Consider the following 26,198-nt stretch of genomic DNA (forward strand, 5'->3'; position numbering starts at 1 on the left):
TGAGCCATGACATCATTTTCTGGAATTTTCCAAGCTGTGTAAAGGCACAGTCAACTTAGTGTATGTAAACTTCTGACCCACTGGAATTGTGATACAGTGAATTATAATTTAAATAATCTGTCTGTAAACAATTTTTGGAAAAATTACTTGTGTCATGCACAAAGTAGATGTCCTAACCGACTTGCCAAAACTATAGTTTGTTAACAAGAAATTTGTGGAGTGGTTGAAAAACTAGTTTTCTTAATGACTCCAACCTAAGTGTATGTAAACTTCCGACTTCAACTGTACCTACCGTAAGTGCATCTTCAGTTCAACATGGGGTGTAAAGGTGCCAGCTGGTCTGTGTCTGCGTCTCCAATGGCACCCTATTCCCTACATAGTGCAGTACTTTTGGCCACGGCCCATAGGGCTATGATCAAAGGTAATGTACTATGAAGGGAATAGGGTGCCATTTGGGATGCATCTCTGGTCCATGATAACATGTTACATACGCAGCAATGCCACAGCTGATACATTAACTTGACTGTATGGGAGTGATGAGCCTCCCTAATGACTTGGGTGCTTTCACACTAATGCATATTAACACCATTTGGCAACCCGGCATACGTCTGAGGCAGCAAAGCATTGCCGGGTTGCCAGGTCTAAATGGCAAGCTGGAAAATCGCCCTTGTAGTCATATTCACAGTGGTGAAAGCTACTGTTATGTATCATAATGCAACAAACTTTGTTACACGAGGGCAATCATAATAATTTACAGCAAAAGAAAACAATCCTGCAGTAATCCTACATTTCATAGTTTCATTTTCGTGGCGGAAAAGAGCACAGATCTGCGCAAAAAATACTTCATTATAATCTTGTTAAATGATCTCCTCTTATAATATACACATAGTTGAAGAAAAGTTTCCAATGTAATCATGCTACCAGTTTCTAATGAAGTTCACTGTGTTATTATTATGATTTTTTTTTACAAATGTCAAACACTCTCACAAACAAATACTGATCGTTAGTTCATGATTGGTTGTGCTTTACCTGCCAGAAGTCAGCCACGGTGGAGGGTAGAGGGCCTTGTGAAGCGATGTACATGGGGTTCCTCGGGTCATGGTCCATCTTGAAGAAGAGGGGAAGGAGAATAGTTTATTATTATTATAAATTGTAAAAAAAAGGGACAAGAACATACGGCCTGGTCGCGTCCCAAATAGCACCCTATTCCCTATATAGTGCACTACTTTTGACCAGAGCACATGGGGCAAATAGGATGTCATTTGGGATACAACCCGTGTCTTCAGTTAGAGCATCAAGACAAGAGTAAAAGCATTTCCATTCATCTTTCGGTAGTGCTCCCGCCTTTTCTCCTCGATGGCTGTCCAGGTTTTCCTGCTCACTTCTTCACTCAAGCCATCCACTCCTCTCTCTCCTCCCTCTCTTACTTCCCCCCTCTTTATCCTCCAGGCATGGTTATTCTTTAATGCTTCTGATTAAAGGAAGCTCATGTGTAAAGGAAATGACAATCGCCTCTCCAACATATTATTGATGATAGTCAGAGAATGTCACTGAGGCCTTTAGAAGAGGGGATAGGGGTGTCTCCGAGGGTTGGGCTAGTGTTTGTGTGTTCTGTATGTGTGTGAGTGTGTGGGTGTGTGTCCATGTGTGCGCACCCGTGTGTGTTGAGTGTTGGCATGCAGAACCCAGTGATACAGAGGGCTGAGGAAAGGATAAAAGCAGATCTGCAATTTCCCCTGAAGCTTTATTTTTTATTAAAGACAAGGGGCTTGATACCAGCTCTACATCCAGCTCCACAGAACAAGACCCTGGCCTTCCCTCTCTGTCTATTCATATTAGTCTGAGAAAGGCAATGAACAAAGGGGAACAAATATCCAGGCAAATCGCTCAAGATGAACTTCGAAATCGGACATCTGTCCATGTCCCGAGGACGTCGGGAAATGCCTTCAAAACCGGCCACTAGGGGCTATTACTATCAAACAGGCCTTGATTTTGCTAGGGCGATGTGGATGGGGGTGGTGGATTGGCCTTAACCCATAGTGCTGAGCGATTAGTGCTTTTTGAGGGCGGCTAATTATTATTTTTTTTTACATTTAATGCATTATGAAATAATGACATTACAATGATTTTTAGAGCTTTTTAATGGAAATTCCAAAGCCAACAATAGGGAACATTCTATGAAATAATAGAATATTTCAGTTGGGAATATTACTTTGGTTTTATTTGATGACTTTATTATTTTTCATTCGTTAAAGTCTTAAAGTCATGATCTCATCTCACTCAGGCAGATGCAGTCAGCCAGCCAAACCATCTAATGTTATCTATGTGCTCCCCATACTGTACTGTCTTTAGTCATCCTATTCAGCTAGCCTGCCTAAGTATGCTGCAGAGCTGTCTGACAAACTAATGTGACTAGTTCTTCAAGGTAGATAAGGCGAACTGTCTCTGTCCCGCTCGTCGTTGTGTTGCGTACATTCCTCGCTCATGCAGTCTATGCAGTCTGTGTGTATCTAACATAACGTAACAGGTGTAAAAGTGCATCTTTCCAGAGATCTGTATATAATGATGAGATGCTCATGTCTCTGTGCTAACAATGGGAGTCGTTGTCCCAAAGGCAGGAAAGCAGGCAACAAGCTTAGGTCCAAAATAAGCCCATAGAAACACATTGGGTTTATTTTGGACAGATTTTGGCAAGAGTGAAACCTTGTGCTTCGCCTCTTCCTCCCTGATCCATCTCTATCCGAGATTGAAAATACAGGATTATGGTTACCTATGTTGAATATTTGCTAATGAAAACTACAACTCGGCCCAGCATCCCACATAGTTCTTGACTTGATTTATCTCTGAAAATATTTGACTTCACTCTAGAGTAACGGCGCATTGAGCTAAAAATTGAATTCAATTAATTGAACCGACATTGGTCAATTAGCTGTTTAATAACCGATAACCCCCGAAATGACAGTTAATCACTCAGCACTATAATTCCATGATTCCGGATACGAAGGTCGCGTGTTCAATCCCAGTGGTAGACTTTTTTTTTGCCCTATCCAAAACCTTAACTTTTGGAGAAACAAAACAATGCTGAGCAGGAGGAGTCAACCCAGGGTGTCAAAATACTTCAAGATTTGATTGGAGCAACTACGAAAATTGACACTTGGAGAAACGTAAAACAGTGAAATCTTTTTGTAAATATCAGATTTTGCAAGCCAAATTGCAAATGAAATATTATTTGAAAGGAGAAGCAGAATAGAAAAGACATAAGTAAACCATTTGGAATTCAGCCATTTTGTTACACTCAGACAAAGCCATTTTTTTCCTTACGGAAGGAGATGTAGAAATTCAGTGTAATGAAGGGGTGCAACAGAATTTGTATTCTCCAAATAAACGCAAGTTGACGTTTATTGTCATGAGTCTTGTCCTGGAGGCAGAACTGACCTATTTCCCTTAGATAGGCTAAATGCAAAGTAAAAAATTGGCTAGTGTAAAATTGATAGATGTTTTACTTTTTTTAGGGTTAGGCATTAGGGTTAGCAGTGTGGTTAACGTTAGGTTTAAAATCTGATTTTATGACTTAGTGGCTGTGCCAGCTAGCGACCACTCTGCAGAGCTGCCTCCAGAACAAGATTCATGACAAAAAACACTAACCTGCCAAATAAACACTGGAGCTAAAACCTGAGCTAACCAGCTCAGAGTTGGTTTATTGCTAGCACTTCACTTTATTGGGTCCCATTTTCTAATGCGCAAAAGAAAAAGAAGTTTTTACTGTATTTTCGGTATTACGGGATATTCTGATATTCCAGTTCTGTTTTCCGTAAAAAGAATCATAGCCTTTTTATGTTCTCTTCAGTGTTTTTATACTGCAAAGGTTCATAATACAACACATTCATGCAATAGTCTTGCATTGCAATTTGAGATAAGCATCTATCTCGTAATAGGGAGAAGAAGACAGGGATGAAACCTTTGTGTTGCCCAGAGATCAGTCCTGAATCTCCAACGGATGACACTCCAGTGAGTGACATCCACATCCATTACTATGGAAATGGATGCAATCGTGCAGCACAACCCTTATTGTTACAGGGAGCCATTTCGGGCTGGAGCAATTACAGAGAGGTGCACTACTTTTAACCAGGGTCCATAGGGCTCTGGTCAAAAGTAGTAAACTATATAAGGAATAGGGTGTCATTTTGGGATGCAACCAGATAATAATACCAGGATGTGCTAAGAGACACCGTAGATTGCCTTGTCTTTAATGGCCGTCTTCTCTTCCTTTTATGAACTTCTTTCTTGAGGAGATATCAGAGTGGATTTATTAGCACCGACTAGGGGAGATGATTATAGAGGTTGAACTAAATCCCAATAACCTTTAGTACAGATGTGCAGCATGAGATATAGAAGAGTATAGCTGCACAAACTCAACATACTTCCATAATATAAAGCTAGCTAACATAGTCCATCAAAGCACGCCTGGCTTTACACATATATTTATAAAACCACCTGGAATTCCCGTGGCCTCACCATGTTATTCAAAATGGCATTTCTGGAGAAGAGCTAAAGAAATGAATGCACTTTTCCACTCTATTAGGTAGCAGCGCTTTGTTAGCATCACACTCTCTCCTGCCTAGTTGAAATTCTGCAGATGCCTTTTTTTATCCTGACAGAAATGAAAGACTCGATGCTAAAAGCTAGAGCTCCAGCTCCCTGTTAGGCAATCTCAAGGACACAGACATACAGTAGCTACGTGCAGCCTGACATCACCGTATGAATACTAAAAGTAGGACATGAAAAGGTGGCCTCCGTATTTCAGCTTCTCTCCTGCTCTCCTCTCTCTGTTGGGTGGGGAAAGACCTTGGAAAACCAGAATCTTTACCAAATAAAAGCTTTCGTTTAAGGTTTGAGGAAAATATCATTGCAATTAACATCTTGCAATTCAATGCCTTGCTAACACATCTTAAATCTTACTGACTTTCCTTACAAGTAAGTCTGATTGAAAAAATCTAACAGAATATCAAAATCTAAGCCAAGTATGACTGAGACCATGATTGAAACCAAGGGCTACGTCCAACATGGCACAGTATTCCTTTGCTGTGCACTACTTTTGACCAGATCCCTATATAATGGGAATAGGTTGCCATTTGGGACAAACCCATGCATGAGCTCTACCACCAACATCATAAATAAGTTACAAGTCTCTGGACAAGGCTGTAGGGTGCAGAAGACAAATAAACAAATTATTTGCATAGACACATGGTTTTGTATAGGAATTTTTGTTTGTTTGACATTTGGCAATGTGAAACCATCTAGACCAAATTAAACAAATAAAATGCACCAAATACTTGAACTATAGCCCTAAACTAGTATGAAAATGCCCTACGTTGTTGTTGTGTGTCACCCCTCCCTGACTGTGGGGGTAGAGAAGACGTCCTTCTTACCACCCACTTACTACTCGAACTCCACATTCCAAGAAAAAGATGACAAATGATTGACTTTTTCTCTTGGGATAATAAGGAGGAGGAGGGCACATTGACAGACGTAATTATGGCAGTTTCACAGGGCTCAGCCAGGGGTCCCGTTGTGGTATAATTACCATGCTTTCATCCGTACCGCACTGGATCACTGATTACTGTCTACTCTGCTCTGCACCACCCTTACAAAAAAAAGTTTTAAAAAACAAATGTATGAACACACAAATATCTATTTTTACACGTGTCAGACGTGGTTTCCTGACACTTGCACACTTTCACATGGATGTTTCACATTTTCATTTGTGGTTTCCTAAATGATCACATTTAAGTTTCACATGTGCTTTTGTAACCAGTGGGATTAGAAGCCAGGTCTCCCACAGGCAAAGCCAATGTCTTGACCATTAGACTGAGGGCCAAACACTGAGGTTGAGTTCTCATAATATTGACTGTTCAGTTTAAAATAGGGCTTTCAAACGTTTAAACATGTAATTGCGTTGATTGCAGGATTTGCTTTGATTAATCATGATTAATCGCAAAATCAGAATCTGCTCAAATTGAGCTGTAATTTACTTAAAATAAAAAGCATTACAAGAATATTGATGTCTTGATTTTGTTCAAAGTAACTGTTCGCAAAGTCAGGTAAATTGATAAATGACACTTTCTTTAAAGGGATTTTGGCAATGAAGCCCTTTATCTACATCCCCAGAGTCAGATGAACTTGTGGATACCATTTTATGTCTCTGCGTGCAGTTTGAAGGAAGACGATAACTAGCACTAGCGCAATTGCTAAATAGCGTTAGCGCAACAACTGGAAGTATAGAGGGTATTTAGTTAGCAATGCTCATGGAACTACCTCTAACTTACTTCATGCAGGACACAGAGACGAACAAATGGTATCCAAAAGTTCATCTGACTATGGGGTAGATAAAGCGTCTCTGCCAAAATATCCCTTTAACCTCAATGTCAACTTGTTTTGACATCACATTGTTGTTTTTACCTGTATAGATTATGTATTTTGGATGTTTTCAATGTATTTTGAATGCTATAAGATAATGTGATTAATCCCAATTTAAAAAGATTAACGTAAACTCACGTAAACTAGTACATCGCCTTGGTCCGTACAATTGCCCTTATTTTAGCGCCCCAAAAACGTAATACTTCCAGATCAACTGTAATGTCAATACCATTGTAAAGCACAATTTCTCCCCTTTCCAACAGAATCAATTACATGACCTAACCGCTGCCCGTTTCTGCATAATTCAAGCAGGCAATGAGCTCCGTCGGGTCTTTTTAAAAATGGCGGGTGGGGAAGCGAAACTAATGCATGATAGTGAGAAGGAGAGATCTGTCCAACTTATCACCTTATCGCCTCTAAAATGTAAATAAAACACTATAAAGAGTTTATATTATGTGTCTTTACATACCTATTTGAAGGTTTGTGTCGAACTTGAAATCGGGTTTTTAGGGCGATGCTAAAGTGATCTTAGAAGTAAACAGCTGCTTTGAGAATGATGATCGCATGCAATGCTGATGAAAAAAATGACTAGGTATCCCCCCTTACCCCCGTCACTGGCCATTTCTTGTTTTTAAAGGATGATTGAACTGCTACACCTGGTGGAGAGAGATTGTAAGACAGAAATAGTTGCTTCATGCGCGCTGTACGTTACGACATGCCATGTCAAGATGTAACGGAGGGTCAGTTTTTTCAACTTTTCTCCAATACTATAAAGCCATTACCATGTCGATCAATACTTGAATAGAAACCTAGTTCACACCCCCGATTTTGACGTCAACACAGTGGCTACAGTCCCATTAGTTTTCTTTGTAGCCTCGTTTGAATGTTGCGGTTGCGCACATTTGTATGGAATGGGGTGAGTTTACATTAGACCACATAAATTACAAAAAGTTAACTTGAGTTAAGTGATTAACTCTAGACAGCCCAGAAATCATCTCTCTGTAGAAAAAGTATATGTTTACATTCATTCCAAAAGCAAACACATTCACACATTTTCAAATACATTCAAATCCGTTTTAGGCGTGTGTATTAAATGTAACAAAAACCAATGGACAGCTAACAATTACAGAAGCTAAAAATAGCTAACTAGGACGAAATGGAATGCTAGTTATCGCCTATCACTAAGCTAGCTAGCGGTTTGCGATTAGCATGCTACCATTAGATAGAAATGTCATAAAAAAGTAACCTTCTAAAATGTTGTACATAGCATTAGCATGGTTCATATGATCACATGTAAATACACTCAATATGGCCCTCGTTTGTAAAACCATTTGATAGCCAAAATATATGGAAATATAAAATGATCCGAAATGCAATCTTGTTCTCATTGTCTTGCATACAAAAGTCAGCTGGCTAGCTAATTACTTAACTTAGCTTACACTCATGTGAATGGAAAAATCGCATTTTGAAAATCGCTAAGAATACATGTATATCAATGCAACACCATTGAGGACTACAATAATAATGCAGTGGATGGATTAATTATTACACTCAGGTAGGCTAAGGAAGCTTTTTACAGAATGGTATTACAGAATTTACAATTCCACATGTGGAAATATTACTACTGCAACATTACTAAAGCCACCTTTTCACACTATTTCATCCCCACATGTGAACTTGAAATTCCACATAAAGTGATATTTTAACATGGAGCTTTCTTACATATAAAATTGCATATGTGATTTTCAAATGTGATTGTTTTTCACTTGTGAAGTTGCAGTTCAACATGTGAAAGTTAGATTTACATGTATAGTTTTCTTACATGTGAAACTGCAAATGTGATTTTCACATGTGATTGTTCTATTTTTAATACTTGTTTCGATGTGTCACTTATGGCTTACAACTTAGGGCGGGTCATCAAGCTCGAAGAATCCAACCGCACAGCTTCTGTTGGAGACAAACAGGTTGAGTGGCGAGTGATGTGAGCCCCTCTCCTCAATAAAGGGAGCCTCTCACCTGCAACTGGTCATTCTCACCTCTCTTTCTTGCGGATGTGACTGCGCTCCTGAAAAGCTCTCCTCAGCAAGACTAGATTCCTGTCTTCCTGCTTAACTGTTCTCAGGCGAACTGTGAGGTTAATGCTGCAGAAAATAGGACCTCAGCTCCTGTCGATAGTGTTGAGTACTGACTGAAGGAAAGTTTTGCTGAGGGTAGAATTCGTCACAAGGCTAGCTATCGAGACTTGGTTAGCTCTCGTCACAAGGCTTTAGCTAACTTGGCTAGCACAACACGCTCACAGGTCGTGTTGACTAGACTGACCGCCCTTGCTTTACAGCTTGATGGTCGTGAGACACGCTTTGTTCATCAAGAGACAACAGAAGCAAGAACTTTCTTCGGACTAGCAGTGTATTGACTAGCTAAAAAGTTCATGTTTTTAAAATATGAACTTGCAATTCACATATAAGGTGAAAACATGTAATTCTCCTCACGTGAAAAAGTGGTGTTAACATGTGAACTGTCAATTTAATACACGTGAAAATATGGTTTCATGTGAAATTTTAACTCAACATGTGAAAACAGCCAATTGACATGTGAAAATACAAATTTCACACATGTATTATTTTTACTAAGGGCAAGCACAGCATAACCGACTCCAACTACTAATAGCAACATGGAAGAGTGGAGAAACAACTCCAATTGTCATTTCATTGTCAAATCAAAATCAAATCAAATCTAATTTTATTGGTCACATACACATGGTTAGCAAATGGTAATGCGAGTGTAGCAAAATGGTTGTGCTTTTAGTTCCGACAGTGCAGTAATATCTAACAAGTAATCTAACAATTTCACAACAACTACCTTTTACACACAAGTGTAAAGGAATTAATTAGAATATGTACATATAAATATATGGATAAGTGATGGCCGTGCGGCATAGGAAAGATACAGTAGATGGTATAGAGTACAGTATATACATATGAGATGAACAATGAAGGGTATGTAAACATTATAAAAAGTGACATTGTTTAAAGTGACTAGTGATACATTTATTACATTTCATTTTTAATTATTAAAGTGGCTAGAGATTTGACTCAGTATGTTGGCAGCAGCCACTCAATGTTAGTGATGGCTGTTTAACAGTCTGATGGCCTTGATATAGAAGCTGTTTTTCAGTCTCTCGGTCCCAGCTTTGTACCTGTACTGACCTTGCCTTCTGGATGATAGCGGGTGAACAGTCAGTGGCTCGGGTGGTTGTTGTCCTTGATGATCTTTATGGCCTTCCTGTGACATCGAGTGTTGTAGGTGTCCTGGAGGGCAGGTAGTTTGCCCCCGGTGATGCATTGTGCAGACCTCACTACCCTCTGGAGAGCCTACGGTTGTGGAGGGAGCAGTTGCCGTACCAGGCGGAGATACAGCCCAACAGGATGCTCTCGATTGTGTATCTGTAAAAGTTTGTGAGTGTTTTCGGTGACAAGCCCAATTTTTTCAGCCTCCTGAGGTTGAAGAGGCACTGTTGCGCCTTCTTCATCACGCTGTCTGTGTGGGTGGACCATTTCAGTTTGTCTGTGATGTGTACATAAAAGGAACTTAAAACTGTCCACCTTCTCCACTACTGTCTCATCGATGTGGATAGGGGGGGTGCTCTCTCTGCTGTTTCCTGAAGTCCATGATCATCTACTTTGTTTTGCTGACATTGAGTATGAGGTTATTTTCCTGACACCAAACTCCGAGTGCCCTCACCTCCTCCCTGTATACCGTCTCGTCATTGTTGGTAATCAAGCCTACCACTGTAGTGTCGTCTGCAAACTTGATGATTGAGTTGGAGGCATGCATGGCCACGCAGTCATGGGTGAACAGGGAGTACAGGAGAGGGCTGAGAATGCACCCTTGTGGGGCCCTGTGTTGAGGATCAGCGGGGTGGAGATGTTGTTTCCTACCCTTTACCACCTTGGGGCGGCCCGTCAGAAGGTCCAGGACCCAGTTGCACAGGGCGGGGTCGAGACCCAGGGTTTCGAGCTTAATGACGAGCTTGGAGGGTACTATGGTGTTAAATGCTGAGCTGTAATCGAGGAACAGCATTCTTACATAGGTATTCCTCTTGTCCAGATGGGTTAGGGCAGTGTGCAGTGTGATTGCGATTGTGTCGTCTGTGGACCTACTGGGGCGTTATGCAAATTGGAGTGGGTCTAGGATGTCAGGTAGGGTGGAAGTGATATGATACTTGACTAGTCTCTCAAAGCACTTCATGATGACGGAAGTGAGCGCTAAGGGGCAATAGTCATTTAGCTCAGTTACTTTAGCTTTCTTGAGAACAGGAACAATGGTGGCCCTCTTGAAGCATGTGGGAACAGCAGACTGGGATAGGGATTGATTGAATATGTCCGTAAACACACCAGCCAGTTGGTCTGTGCATGCTCTGAGGACGTGGCTTGGGATGCCGTCTGGGCCGGCAGCCTTGCGAGGGTTAACACGTTTAAATGTTTTACTCACGTTGGCTGCAGTGAAGTAGAGCTCGCAGGTTTTGGTAGCGGGCCATGTCAGTGCCATTGTATTGTCCTCAAAGCGAGGAAAGAAGTTGTTTAGTTTGTCTGGGAGCAAGACGTCGGTGTCCGCGATGTGGCTGGTTTTCTTTTTGTAATCCGTGACTGACTGTAGACCCTGCCACATACGTCTCGTGTCTGAGCCGTTGAATTGTGACTCTACTTTGTCTCTATACTGACTCTTAGCATGTTTGATTGCCTTGCGGAGGGAATAGCTACACTGTGTGTATTCGGTCATGTTTCCGGTTGCCTTGCCATGATTAAAAGCAGTGGTTCGCGCTTTCAGTTTTGTGCGAATGCTGCCATCAATCCACGGTTTCTGGTTGGGAAAGGTTTTAATAGTCACCGTGGGTACAACATCACCGATGCACTTGCTAATAAACTCGCCCACGGAATCAGCATATACATCAATGTTGTTGTCTGAGGCTATCCGGAACATATCCAAGTCCAAGTGAACGAAGCAATCTTGAAGTGTGGAATCAGATTGGTCGGACCAGTGTTGAACAGACGTGAGCATGGGTGTTTCCTGTTTAAGTTTCTGTCTATAGGCTGGGAGCAACAAAATGGAGTCGTGGTCAGATTTGCCAAAAGGAGGGTGAGCGAGGGCTTTGCATGCGTCGCGGAAGTTAGAGTAGCAATGATCCAGAATGCTGTCAGGTCAGATAGCGCATTCGATATGCTCATAAAATTTAGGGAGCCTTGTTTTCAGATTAGCTTTGTTAAAACTTCTTAGGGCTAGGCCCCTTTTTTCTCCACTTCCTGCCTGAATGACATGTCCAAAGTAAACTACCTGTAGCTCAGGCCCTGAAGCCAAGATATTCATATAATTGGTACCACTGGGAAAAAAACACTTTGAAGTTTGTAGAAATTTTAAAATAATGTAGGAGAATATAACACAATAGATATTGTAGGAGAAAATCCAAAGAGAGACCATCCTCTTACAAAAGCAAGAGAAAGGTCATATTGAAAATTAGCTCCCTGGGTGCAATTTCTATGGCTTCCACAGGGTGTCAGCAGTCTATGTTCAAGGTTCTGGCTTGTAACTTCAAAAACGAATAATATACATTAGTTATAATAGAGGGACACAGTCTTGGAAATTCGTGTTTGCACGCTCCATGAAGACATTACACACCTGCTAAAATTGGTTTCCTATTGAACATGCTTCTTTCCGAAATAAATATTATAGTTTGATTACATTTTAGATTATCTGAGGAGTAAATAGAAACGTATTTTGACTTGTTGAAACAAAGTTTAGGGGTAGATTTTGCAAATTGAACGAGTGGATTACTCAAATTGATGGCACCAACTAAACTGACTTTTTGGGATATAAAGAAGGATTTTATCTAACAAAATGACACTACATGTTATTGCTGGGAACCTTTGGATGACAAATCAGAGGAAGATTTTCAAAAAGTAAGTGAATAATTTAGCGTTATATGTGAATGTATGAAACCTGTGCTGGTGGAAAAATATTTTGGTGTGGGGCGCTGTCCTCAAACAATCGCATGGCATGTTTTCTCTGTAATAGCTACTGTAAATCGGACAGTGCAGTTAGATTAACAAGAATGTAACCTTTCAGCCGATATATGACACTTATATGTACATAAATGTTTAAAATCCATAACATTTATGATTAGTTATTTGAATTGCGCACCCTGCAGTTTCACCGGAAGTTGTCCCGCTAGCCGGACCCCTAGTTAAGATCCCCACCTACAATAAATGCAGCCTCAGGATATGTGGTTTCCTGTTTACATAGAGTTGTGATTATAATCTAAGAGAATTCTCTTGGTAGATGATGCGGTTGGCATTTCATTGTAAGGAATTCTAGGTCATGTGAACAAAAGGACTTGAGTTCCTTTATGTTGTTATGATCACACCACAACTTGTTAATCATAAGGTATACACCCCCGCCCTTCTTCTTACCAGAGAGATGTTTGTTTCTGTTTGGCGCGATGCGTGAAGAAACCGGGTGGCTGTACCGACTCTGATAACGTATCCCGAGTGAGCCACGTTTCCGTGAAACAGAGAATGTTACAATCTCTGATGTCTCTCTGGAAGGCAACCCTTGCTTGAATTTCGTCTACCTTGTTGTCAAGAGACTGGACATTGGCGAGTAGTATACTCGGGAGCAGTGAGCGATGTGCCCATCTACGGAGCCTGACCAGAGGACCGCTCCGTCTGACCCTTCTGCGGCGCCGTTGTTTTGGGTCGCCTACTGGGATCCGATCCATTGTCCTGGGTGGTGGTCCAAACAGAGGATCCGCTTCGAGAAAGTCGTATTCCTGGTCGTAATGTTGGCAAGTTGACGTTACTCTTATATCCAATAGTTCTTCCTGGCTGTATGTAATAAGACTTAAGATTTCCTGGGGTAACAGTGTAAAAAAAATACTGCATAGTTTCCTATGAGTTTCCTATGAATGCGAAGCGAGGCGACCATATCTGTCGGCGCCATGTAGCATGTTTTCATCTTTGAACAACAACACAATCCAGGGAAGAGATCATTTAGTTTAACCTTCTAATATTGGAGAGATGCAAATGGAGAAAATAGATCATAGATATTTTAAGGGACATTTTTCATATTAAACAGAGAGAGAATTAGGGAGGAGAGAGAGCAGATTCAGCTCAACAACAACACAGATAAGTAGAATGACTTTGACATAGTCGAAAGTGAATTTCTGTCTGACAATCACTCAAAATACTACGGCTTCAGAAGCCAAAATAAAAATAGATTGTTATCATAAAAAACATGGTATCATTATTACGTAATGCATTATGTATGCATTAAAATGAAGAATATACAATAAATAGATGTTTGCAAACATCCAGTTAGTTTTGTTCTGTGCTATACAGTAATAGGCTTTTAGCCCAAATGTGGAGGAACCCATCCCCATCTCTCTCCAAGAGATTTCCTACTGTATTTGAAATGCATAGTTGTTCTTTTTTAATGGAATCCTTCTCTAGAAGCCGCAGGGGAAATCAGAAATAGCCTTTATTGTGAAATGTGAAAAAGAAAATATAACCTTAAACTTTCCCGATATTTGGGCCATTTTGGATTTGTTCAGGGGAAACATTACCGAGTCCAAATAATAATAAACCACCATTCTTTTGGGATGAATACGTCAAAGCAGAGCTGGTATCTCAAGAGAGCAGCCATTTCAAAACAGGGAAGGTGACAAACTATTAATTCACAAGACACTGAGAATCCATTGAGGTGCAAAATGTGAGGAACAAAGGCAAAAGGTTCAATGGGAAAATTAATGACAAGTCACAAAAACACATTTAATTTCAATATAAAATCCAACCTCAACAGGTCTTTGTGTAGAGCTGCAACCACAAAGCGTAAAAGAAACATAAAGTGAAGGAGTATGGGACGCGGAATGATACTCACAATTGGGCTAGCATTGATGTAATCCGAGTTGCCATGGTTATTCTCAGCCTTCAAGGTGATTCTGGAATGATCATCTGTCGTAGAAATACATAATACACCACACATTTTTTGCTTTTCCTCGATTGAAACATTTCATTGTTGATAAATGACATAGAATCGAAAATACTGTATTTCAGTGTCAGTTCACATGGCCAGAAATAACACTGGAATAACCTAGTAATCGGTTCCTGAGAGATGTGGTCAGACTGCACACGGTCAGAGGTGTGTAACAACACTTACAGACAACCACGGCGTCAGAGCGGTTCCTCTTGGTGTTGTGTTGGCCCTGGCCCACGTCACAGTCACCGGGCTCAGCCAGGTAACCACACATCGCCTCCCACTCCCTCTCCAGGCGGTTCTTGTTCTTCAAGTGGTCCTCCATGTACGACTAAGGAGAGAGAAAAGGCGGCCATTTTAAAACAAGTAAATAATCAAACAAAAGATACTGATTTTGAAATGGAAAAGTAACTACATATAGCAGCATTAAGAGGGGAAGGATGGGGAGGGTACCCCCAGAATATTTTTGATTGTCATTCACTGTCTAGAATAGATCAAATGAAAGGCAATTCATGCCTATGCTGTAGACCTGCTCTATTTCAGTGGATCTCTAAGGCCTTCCTATCTACACACTGGAGCAGAATACTATTCCCATGTCAACAGGCAGACCAACAGACAGACAGAAAGATTTGTGGGGGGGGGGTAAGTTATGGAGGTGTTGGGGGGAGGGGCCACCAAAAACCGCTCCTCGCAATTAAAGACTCCTGAAAGGTTTCTCTACATTGGAAATACTTCAGTGTGCTTCAATCATCGTCTTTCAAACCGCTTGCACAGCTCCTGATAAGATTGTCTGCGTTTAAGCTGTCGCTTGGAGAACAGCAAAATTTAATTCGCCAGAGAGACAAGGAGAAAAGAAAAGCAGGGGGGGGGGGGGGGTGAAAAAAAAGCCAACGTTGCTCCTCTAACAAACCAGGTCTTATGGAGCTCAGAGGCTGGGGCGGCTCTGGAGAAGACTCTTTTTCAGAGGAACAGTGTTCGCCTGACGCTTGTATCAACGCTCCCCGCTCCCCGCAGGGTTAAACGGTTTAGGCCGTCATTGTGTAAGGCAGGAGATTACAGACTCATAAACTGATGTGGGGGGGGGGGGGGGGATCAGCCGGGTAATACAATGAAAGCTATACCCAGTAGTGCAATGCTTTTATCAAACATTAAAAAGGCAGCGGAGGTGAGTCGGGAGAGAGAGGTGATGCACCGTGTTTATCTATAGTACAGTTAAGGCTGTCAATTTAATCAAAAAACAGTAGATCGTATTTCACAGCAGTTTTTTGTTTCTAAAGTTACAGGCTGGGTATATGGTGGCTGGGTATATGGTGCTCTACTTTTGACCGGGGCACATAGGACTCTGGTCATAAGTCATGCACTATGTCAGGGATAGTGTGTCATTTTGGATGCAGCCCCAGTCATAGTAGATAATGTACCAAATAACAAGCAGTGTATTAGAGGGCACATGTAGGTCCAATTATTATGCCTCATTGCAGTAATAACAGTAGATGTACTCTAGTCACTAGCAACTCAGAGGGGTTGGCTGTCATTGACTACACATCAACTACTTTAAATAAGAATGATTTGCTTTCCTTTTGAGTGAAAATTACCAAATGTGCACAAAAAAAAGTAATTGTCACCATCTCTATCATATCATTCTGTTGACTGTTCTTTGTCAGCATTGAGCACCAATCTGCATGTTGGCTGCTGTGTCGCCGACGCAACAAACAAACAATGCAGTCTTTTCAGAAGTGACGGTTGAATGACAGGGTGTCAGGAAACACTTGACAGAGCCATTTCCATGCAGTTCTCTTGACAGAGTGGAACAAGTGTGTCTCAATTAGCACCCTGTTCCCTATATAGTGCATTACTTTTGACCAGGGCCCATACACTGTAGCTCCACAGCATGACACCCCATCCACCTTCCCTACACAGACCTATACACCCTATATGAGTACATATTTGATCAATACTTTCAGAAGGGCTACAGAATTGCCGTCAGTCACTGTCTTATGCACCTACTCTTCTTCACAAATTGTAATAATTGTGTTGTTTATGTGGGAGCTGGGATTTGTATGTAGTGATGTAGCAGCCTGATTGTGGATGGATGAAGCAGCGGATCACCTCATCTTCTAGAGGCAGAGAGTGTGTGTCCCAAATGGCATCCTATTCTCTACATAGTACACTACTTTTGACCAGAGCCCTATGGGCTATAGGGTGCCATTTGGAACGTAACAAGAGTAACAGGGCTGAGTAAATAAGGGATTAGTAACTGGGCTGTCAATCAGAGGTTCTGAGAGGATGGATGTCAAGGAAACACTGAGTAATCCCCCTAACAATAGCCCTCATTGGCCATAAAGAGCTGCTACATTAGATACAGAGAAAATACAGACACAACAAGTGACACAACATTGCTACTGTTGTGCCACTGTAATGTTACTGTAATAATGGGTACAGTCAGCCGACATGGCTATATGAAGACACCTATTTGAAGATGATGAATATGAAATACTGAGAAGTCACAGGGAATGCCATGGGGAAAGTAGAAAGTGTCTGAAAAGCGTAGTAGCTTTTCTCTCCAGCCTGGAGAGAAAGGGCATTGCAATCAGTCCAATCAATCAGGGATAGAATCAAAAGCGAACAACTCACTTGTCCTAAATAAATTGCCTGCCTTACTCTAACAAATTATTCATTTTCAATTAGATTTTTTTAAGACATGGAAGTAAGCCATCAAAATAATGAAATCTTGCCTGGGGCTTGCAATCGATTTTCTAAAGGCAACAAATAAGCATTTACAGAGGGTACATATACAGTAACAATGGCAATTATATCAACATCGCAACCATATCTACTGGACATCCTAAAAACAGTACCAAAAACAAAGCATAACTATGTAAAAGCAATAGAAGCATTACCGTATGGAGTTATCCATGGTGCTGAAAGCCTGTCAGTGGAATAACATAGCTGGTGTTACTGCTCCTAAAAAGGCTGTCTTTGAATAGGTTTGAAATTGGATACATATTGTGCACTGAAAAATCCTTACCCATTCTAATTTAATGGTGCATACATATGGGTGACCGAAACACACAGACTGCATGTTTCAACATGCCTCAGCACCAGAAGGTCTACCAAAATAGGAGAGAATAAAGTCTAGGCAATCATACAAACTAATCCCACCATCCCACCGACTCTGATTTTGAACCTAGGAAGTTCTTATATACATTTCACTCTACAGTGCTGAACACCTGTACTAAAGTGTGACTGTATCTCCTGGAGTAACTTAACAGCATGTGGTTCATGGATCGGAGCCAGAACTACAGATACAATATTAACAGGTCGACATCCCAAATGGCCCTCTATTCCTTATTTAGTGCACAAATTTGAACAGGGCCCACAGGGCTCAGGGCAAAAGTAGTGCACTACAGTATATAGGGCATAGAGTGCCATTGGGGGAAAAAACCCAGGTGAAGCATGGATAAGTGTAGATTGGGCTAGAAAGAGCCTCCTACTCCATCCAGTGTGTTAGATGTAGGTGTGAGCTATAAGATAGCCCCACCCAGCATGAGAGCAAGGTACTCATCACTCCCACAGTCCACGCTGCATGAGATCCACAGAGGACAGGACAGGATAGATGAAAAAAAGAAAATCTGGTCTGAGATCAGGGATACCAAGGCAATCTCACATGTGGTTAATCGATCACTCAGGAGTCAAAACAGAGTCAAGGTCTGTGTGGTTTTTATGTGCATTATACAAGAATCTGCAGTGAATGTGGTTGATTCTTAGCAAGGCAAATGTAAAAGACCTGTACATGGTGTAGACCTTTGTTGTAATGTAAAGGTCAAATATGTTCTATTCAAATGTTTTCAATAGAGGTGTCTCAACCAGCCTTGACATTTGCAATAAAGCCCATTCATTATGACAAATCCAACGCGTTATTCAAACTCATTTCCCTTCCTTATAGGAAAAGCCTGAGATGCACTGTGATGATGAATTCTACCCCATGAATGAAAACACTGCCAGGCATCTTTCCATCTCTTTTATCAAGCTTGTCTGCAGTGAATAAGACAGAAGTGGTGCAAAATTCAAACAATCCATTGTGTGTGCAACTGAGGGGCCCCACAAGGAAAAAGAATAATAATAATTCTGAAACATTCAACTGACAATCAGCTGGGTAATGATATTTCACTTTAGAGCAGCTCTCATCACACAAAGCAATTTCCGTATCACTTTGGCTTTAATAGAGAACGAGCAGGAGGGAGAGAGAGAGAGGAGAGGAGAGGGGCAAGGAGAAGGGATAAAGAGGGTGACAGTGAGAGCGAGAAAACAAGAGCAAGAGAAAGAATGGCAGAGATGGCAGGGCGGGATAAAGCGAGAGAAACATTTTTAAAAAGAGGAAGAGAGATAGAGGTGGAAGGAAAGACAGAGCTGGAAATAAAATGAGATAACCGCAGAGATGTAGCGAGCATAGTGAGGGAAAGGGTTAGAGAGACAGAGCCAGACAGACAAACAGAATCAAAGCTGGAAGCTGAGGGCAGAGGGGAGACATCCTATAAATTACACACACTATACTTCATACTGACTCCAAACATCAGGCTCCTCGCATCAGACAGACATACTGTACATATATACATATACTCAGACAGAAGGGACAGACAGAAGGACCGAAAGACAGGCAGACTATAGGGTACTGTAGCGGCACGTATGTTGTTGTACCAGTATCATGTGGCCGGTGGAGATGTCCATGTTGGAAGGGACAGGCTCTTCGCACCAGGAGGAAGTGGAGCTACGGGCCGAGGGGCTGGCTATGGGTCCTCCGTCGCTGAACTGAGAAGACGAGCTGTTCAGCCGCGAGAGGCGCCGCAGAGGCTCCGGGCACTCCGCACGCTCCGGACGCTCCGATGTCCGCACAGCCATCCGCTGGCGACACAGCTCCTGGAAAGGAGAGTGGAGAACCTGATCAGGCATTGGTTGCATTACCATTGAAAATAAAAAGGACTTCTAAATGGTGTAGGACTTTGCTGTTATGTCAAGGCAAAATATTACAATACAATATTACTCCAGTACAAAAGACCGAACATACATTGTTTTGAGATTGAGATTGTGTCAGACGGGGATATCACTGTGACCTATGGAGCATGGTTTGTAAGCAAACCTATTTATATAAATGATGTCAGGAAGTAGAAATACAGTTAAAGGTTCATGAAGTGACCTTCAAAAAAACTTGAATTGCCAAGGTCAAGCCAGTGTATTGCCACCATTTGACAAAGCAAATGATAATAAACTGTAAGAATACATTGGGTGGCTAGCTCGCAAGGGATGTGTTCATTTGTTTTAAAGTATTGATTTCCATTTGTGTAAATGTGGTAACAATTTCAACGAGCCACTTGTTTTATAATGCATTAGTTACTGATGTATTTTCTTACAAGGAGGCACAAGTTATTATGAAGACAATAGTTAATAAAAAGATGAGCAACAAAAACAACCAAAATCAATGATACTGCCCATGAGCAACAAAAAGACTGCCCACGTTCAAAATCTAACAACCATATTCATCTTTCGGTAAGAAATATATCTGCTTCCATCACTCAAAGGGATTGAATAAGGAATCAATACTTTAAGCCCAATGGAATTTCTTTGAATTGAGCATCCACCCTTATTCGTAACAACTAAACTACAACAGGGATGAGCAACCTATGTATTCACATGTGCAGTAGGCCTTTACTTTGGCATTTGGATTGAACTTGTAGAGATGTAGGATCTTCATTTGATCACCCTGTTGCAGGAGAACTTCCCTGCAATGCATTTGAGGTTTAAAAAAAAAACGCTTTGGAGGTTTGTAATGTACGTTTGCGGCAGGTAGCCTGGCGGTTAAGAGTGTTGGAGCGTTGGGCCAGTAACCGAAAGGTCGCCTACATCAGTGAAAAATCGGCCGATCTGCCCTTGAGCAGAGCCCTTAACGGCAATTTGCTCCAGGAGCGCTGCACTTCTATGGCTGACGCTGTAAAACAACATATTTCACTGCGACAAAATGAAGATCGTACATCTGTACGTGTGATTATATTGGATTCAGAAGAGACTTCTATATGAAAAAAACTCTCCCTCTGCCGTCACCCCACCATGAAGATTACTCCTCTCTACATATTGACTCGGCTTTTCTCCCATCATGCCTTGTGCTCACAGATGCCCCATTAGGGATTCAGAGCCTGAGCGTTATCTAGCCAGCCACTCATCTTCCCACATATAAAAAAGGAGAGAAAAGAGAAGAAGAGAAAAAACCACCTCATTGTTTGAAGGGTGCAATCTTACAGGACCCGAACCCCCTCCTTCCCCCCCTACTCTTGATAGTGTCAGTCTTATGTGGAGCTGGAGATTTCTCCATTATATTCACAGTAATCTGTGAGGCCCATCGTGTTTGGTGTGTGGCCTGCACCAGTCAGACCCACAGACGGATCTTCAACCTCAATTAATAACTAGGGTTGGATCCCAAATGGCAACCTATTCCCTATGAAGTGCGCTTCTTTGACCAGGGCCCATAACAGCAAGCCAGAAGAGCAGAAAGCAACACATAGCTACTAGTCTATCTCATGATCTATCATTGAGATATTTCCCTCTGGGGATTTACATGTTTTTATTTATTTTACCTTTATTTATCCAGGCAAGTCAGTTAAGAACAAATTCTTATTTTCAATGACGGCCTAGGAACAGTGGGTTAACTGCCTGTTCAGGGGCAGAACGACAGATTTTGTACTTTGTCAGCTTGGGGATCTGAACTTGCAACCTTTCGGGTTACTAGTCCAACGCTCTAACCACTAGGCTACCCTGCCGCCCCATCAGCACCTAAGCCCTGGTCTAGGATCAGCTTTCCCTACGTCTAACCTTAATCATCATAACCATGAGAATCTGCCCCGGGCCACGGCCTTAGGGAACTTTCCACGTCCACTTAATAATTAATCCAGTATCTCTAATCTACACCTTTACAGAGTCAAGGGTTGCGTCTCAAATGGCACTCTATTCCCTACATAGGCCCGTAGGGTTCTGGCGGGGAAAAAAGTCCACTAAATAGAGAATAGGGCGCCATTTGGGACGCACGCCCTGTTTCTTTTCAACAAGGGAAAACAAATTGTAATCCAGCTAAAACTATAGTCAGATTACTCTGAGAATGTACTACTGTCCTTGCTAGGGTTGCCACATTTAGTTAACTTTGCCAAAATGTCAAATTTTTCCTGAAATCCCGGTTGGAATAGGAAGGAGGAGGGAATGAGCAGGAAATCAGTGAAGCCTCCAACAGGGATTTCTGGGAAAACCTGGTAATTTGGGGGAAAGTTAGCGGAATTGTGCAACCCTTATACTTGCTATACCCTAGAGCTATATCTGTAACCATGAAATATGTTATACACACATGGATGCCAGACATTCTCATTTCTTCAAGTTCAATGTTAAAGCAAATAACAACAACAAAAAGGACGGTATAGAGTTGAGATTGATTGCTACACCACTTAACTGGCAATACCTGCCTTAACAGTTGACACGCTACATTCATATAGCAATTCATCTGTTCTGCTAGTAAACATGATAGGCTCCAACAACACCTATTTTATTGGAAAAATAAATACATATATATTGTAAATATTGTAAAAGTCCATTAAACCAACAAAATAAAAGAACATTGAAGAAACAGGGGCCTGAATGAACGGTTACAGAACAAAACCTTTCTCTGCTTTCTTTAATGATTGTCCCTCTTTAGTGTGTACAATCGGGAAAGGCGACACTGTGGAAAGCTGATTAAATATTGAGCATGTGAATGTGATGGGTGGATGTGCACTGAGTGCCCATGCTGAGCACAGCTGAGCCCAGGACAAAATCAATACGAGCCAGCCACCCACCCACCCAGTCAGCCAGCCAGCCACCCAGTCAGTCAGCCAGTCAGCCAGCCAGCCAGACGCTGGTCCTGGAGGAATGGAAGGAATAGGTCATACAATGAACCCGTTCCCCTGCTGAAAAGGCTCTCCCCTAGTCACAGGTCATAGCCAATACAACTTTCAATGGAATATCAAGGCTTTGTCTGGAGTTTAGACCTCTGGATACATTTGACTAGCCTTGTTAAACCAGCCTGAGTGCAGCGGTCAGTCTGGTTTCACAAGGCTAACATTTGACTTGGATGGTAAAAAAGCAATTGTTTATTCTATTTCTATTTTAAATAACAACCAAATCACAAATTACATTTCTCCATAATACAAAATCAAATGATGGGTAATCTTGCAATTAGGTTACAAAAACGTTACATACTTTACATTCTACTGATAACCAGACTTAAATCACAACCTAGCTCTTATCATGAACAAAGAGACATTTTTACAAACAACTGTTACAAATGTGACAAAATCAACCAGATATTCCCTTCAAATCAAGTCATTCAAAACACAACGACTACGTGCCACTGCAGACCAATCAGAATAAGGCTAGCGTCAGGGACCGGGACCAGAGTGCATTCTCTACCAGCAGAGCACTCAGCGGCTGCACTGTGATAGGCTGACGCAAAGGAGGCTCCTCTCACCTGATAGGTTGCGGTTGCATCAGCGCTGGTGTCAGTCCCCAGGCTGGCTAGTTTCTCCTTCAGTTGGAGGTGGGAGCGGTGGCGCAGGCAGAAGAGCCAGCCAGACACTGCCAGCGCCCCCATGATCAGGACCATGGAGATGATGGTCAAGACCATGAACTGACCAGACTCCAGATGACTCTCCTTGACCACCGGGATCTGTCTCAAGCTGCCCTTCTGGGAAGAGAGAGAGAGAGAAAAGGGGATGATTAAATGCCCTACACATCTGCACGCACACACATACAGATGTTAAACGTAAAGTGCTTTGAGGTTTAAAAAGGCTTCTGGAATGTGTAAATTTCACCTAGAAATGTCAAACTTGATTTTCCCATACAAACAATGTATCAACCCCTACGAAAATGTCCATGAATTATAATCCACATAATAATTCACGTTTCCTGTTGCTGCAGAATTATTTCCCTGCTGTAGCAAATTGCATCAAATTAAGATCCTACATCAGTGACAACATTTACAAACAAGGAAATGGACATAAATCTGGCAGCAAAAGGAAAAGCATAACCTCCATATTAGAAAAGACTTGGGATTTCTGTCATTTGTCTTACAGAAATACAGATGCAAATTCACACAGTATTTCCCTCCCGGTCTATCCCACCCACGCCCACTCATCCCCACTTAACTTCCTGCCCACCCCACTCATTACTTTACAATAATAGTAGTTTTTATAATGTGCATTCAAACTCCCTCAAGCTCTATTACTCTCTCCTGTCCAGCCCACAAACTGGCTGCTCTATAGTCATTTAGGCCCATTTTGTCCTGGCATGGGGAGACCTGCCATTGTGCAGCTACAGGAGGTTTGGACAGTACAATATTTCCCTAATAGCCTTCCAGCCTTGAGTTTGGCTGAATTGAGGCCTTGGCCCAGGCCCCTGATCTAATGGCTAGGAGCGCCTGAAAGTGGGATCTTAGATTGTATGTACCCAGCAGAAGCCCACTAGAATGGGCCTTTCAGAGATGTTGTTAACCACCTCCCCGGTGGTCAGATCTAAGCCCAAGATAATAGCTTGGTATTGGCATGGTATTGTCTCACAGGTCCCTGTATCGCTGCCTGGCTGGGTCTCAGTAAGTGCATGGACCCCTGGGAAGGTTTTAGCAATTTTTAATAGAATATGAACCCAGATGCACTGCAGAGACTTTGGACGAGCGGCCCAACTCCATCAAGTATCCTGTCTACCTCGATCTAGTCAATGCACTCAAATGTCCAACAATCAGAATTAAAGAGGGGTTTTCAACTTCAATCAAATCAAAAGCACAAAACAATCATCAACCGCTGAAACATGGTACTTAGTCCTAGGGGGCAAAAGGGTAAGGTACACATTTAGCAGCATCTATAATTTGTATCAGAAAATAAATACATTCATAATTACAACGCATGAACACCTTAACCTTTGGTGACTTTATGGATGCTGAGGCCTTTGCTTATATGCTCACACGGATTACCATGCAGATCTGATGAGTGTGTGTGTGTGTGTGTGTATGGACATATTTAACTATTCTTGTGGGGACCAGAAGACTGCACAAGAATAGTAAAAGAACAAAAATTTGACCAACTGGCGACATTTTGTTAGTCCCCACGAGGTCAAATGCTATTTCTAGGGAGGTTAAGGTTAGAATTAGTGTTAGAATTACGTTAAGGGTTACGGTTAGGAGCTAGGGATAGTTTTAGGGTTAGGGTTAGGAGCTTTGGTTAGGTTTAGGGTAAGGTTTAAGGTTAGGTTTTTGGGTTAAGGTTAGTGTTAAGGTTAGGGTAAGTGTACGGGCTAGGGTTAGGGTTAGGGAAAATAGGATTTTGAATGGGACTGAATTGTGAGTCCCCACAAGGTTAGCTGTGTGTGTGTGTGTGTTTCTGTTGATTACAATGGACGTAACTCTGAAATATAGCTTCAATCAACAGTCAAATGGATTTGAAACCAATAGAGAGGTCTAAAACAAGTCCTTTAATAAACCGCAGAGAACATACAGTGAAACAAAGCTTTGGCTACCTCTGAGCCATTACATCAATGCTATCCTTTGACAGATTGAATATGAGGGAAATGATTAAATATGATAGATAAGGATAAATGTAAGCTGGATTGTTGAGGCTTGGTATGTGCATATGAAACTGTACGAAGGTAGATTTTATCTACTACAGCAGCCCTTGCACCCCTTGTCTGTCTCTCTCTCTCTCTCTCTTTCTCTCTCTCGCTCTCTCTCTCTCTCTCTTTCTCTCTCTCGCTCTCTCTCTCTCTCTCCACCAGCTTAACACTTCTAAGCAAGCCACATGAAAAGGGACTCCATGAAAATAATTGTTCTTAGTTTACATGACAGTAAATCATCAGTTTGAATTCAATTAACATGAAAATATATTGTGACATGTCAAGTGTTTATTTCATGTTTGCTCTGCTAAATGTTGGGGAGAAAAATCACAGATTGTGCTTTTATGGTATAAAAATATGTTATGCCATAATTACAACAATATTATACTGTGCTATAGTCTAAATATTATTCTGGTATATAACTTCAAATGATATAAAACCGCTATGATGACAACATGCAGTGACTAAAATATATTTTGTAGGAAGTTGTTAATTGATCCTAGCAAAAAAATGCAGATTTAAATCATCTTCACACCCCTCAATATGTCCTTTCCAGATGTATCTAAGAGGATAAAGATAACAAACGAAGAGCATATTCTCTTGAGGGAAAGAGAGAGAGAGGACTCCCATTTTACGCCAGAGAGGAGTTTTTGTTAATTAGCGTGAATGGAGAAACGTAAAAAGAGGTAGTCAACTAAGAAGGGGAAGAAAAAAAACATTTAAACAACCAAACAACCATTTAAAAAAGTATAAACAAATAAATCACATTGATTTGTTTGCAGATCATCATTCCCATGTATGTTATAAATATTAACGTGTATAAACATTATAAAATCACACTATGATTATTGACAGGTGTAATTGAGCTTCCGGGTGGCCCAGCGGTCTAAGGCATTGCATCTCAGTACAAGCACGGTCACTGCAGTGCCTGGTTCGAATCCAGACTGCATGACATCCGGCCAATATTGGGAGTCCCATAGGGCGGCGCACAATTGGCCCAGCGTCGTGCGTGTTTGACAGGGGTAGGCAGGCATTGTAAATGCGCCTGTGTTCTTAACTGACTTGCCTAGTTAATAAAGCTTAACATT

General features: G+C 41.5%; 1 protein-coding gene across 1 annotated transcript in view; it reads right to left on the bottom strand.

Moving 5' to 3' along the window:
* LOC109909317 (receptor-type tyrosine-protein phosphatase N2) overlaps positions 1-26,198 on the bottom strand; it is a 276,630-nt gene that overhangs the window by 18,429 nt on the left and 232,003 nt on the right. Inside the window, exons 12-16 of the mRNA XM_031796270.1 lie at positions 22,979-23,194; positions 19,138-19,356; positions 14,626-14,773; positions 14,347-14,420; positions 1,030-1,107 (exon numbers count right to left, since the gene is read on the bottom strand). Coding sequence (XP_031652130.1) covers positions 1,030-1,107; positions 14,347-14,420; positions 14,626-14,773; positions 19,138-19,356; positions 22,979-23,194 — 735 coding nt within the window. The remainder of the gene's footprint in view (positions 1-1,029; positions 1,108-14,346; positions 14,421-14,625; positions 14,774-19,137; positions 19,357-22,978; positions 23,195-26,198) is intronic.

This window comes from Oncorhynchus kisutch, linkage group LG18, assembly GCF_002021735.2.
Source record: "Oncorhynchus kisutch isolate 150728-3 linkage group LG18, Okis_V2, whole genome shotgun sequence".
Lineage (NCBI taxonomy): Eukaryota > Metazoa > Chordata > Actinopteri > Salmoniformes > Salmonidae > Oncorhynchus > Oncorhynchus kisutch.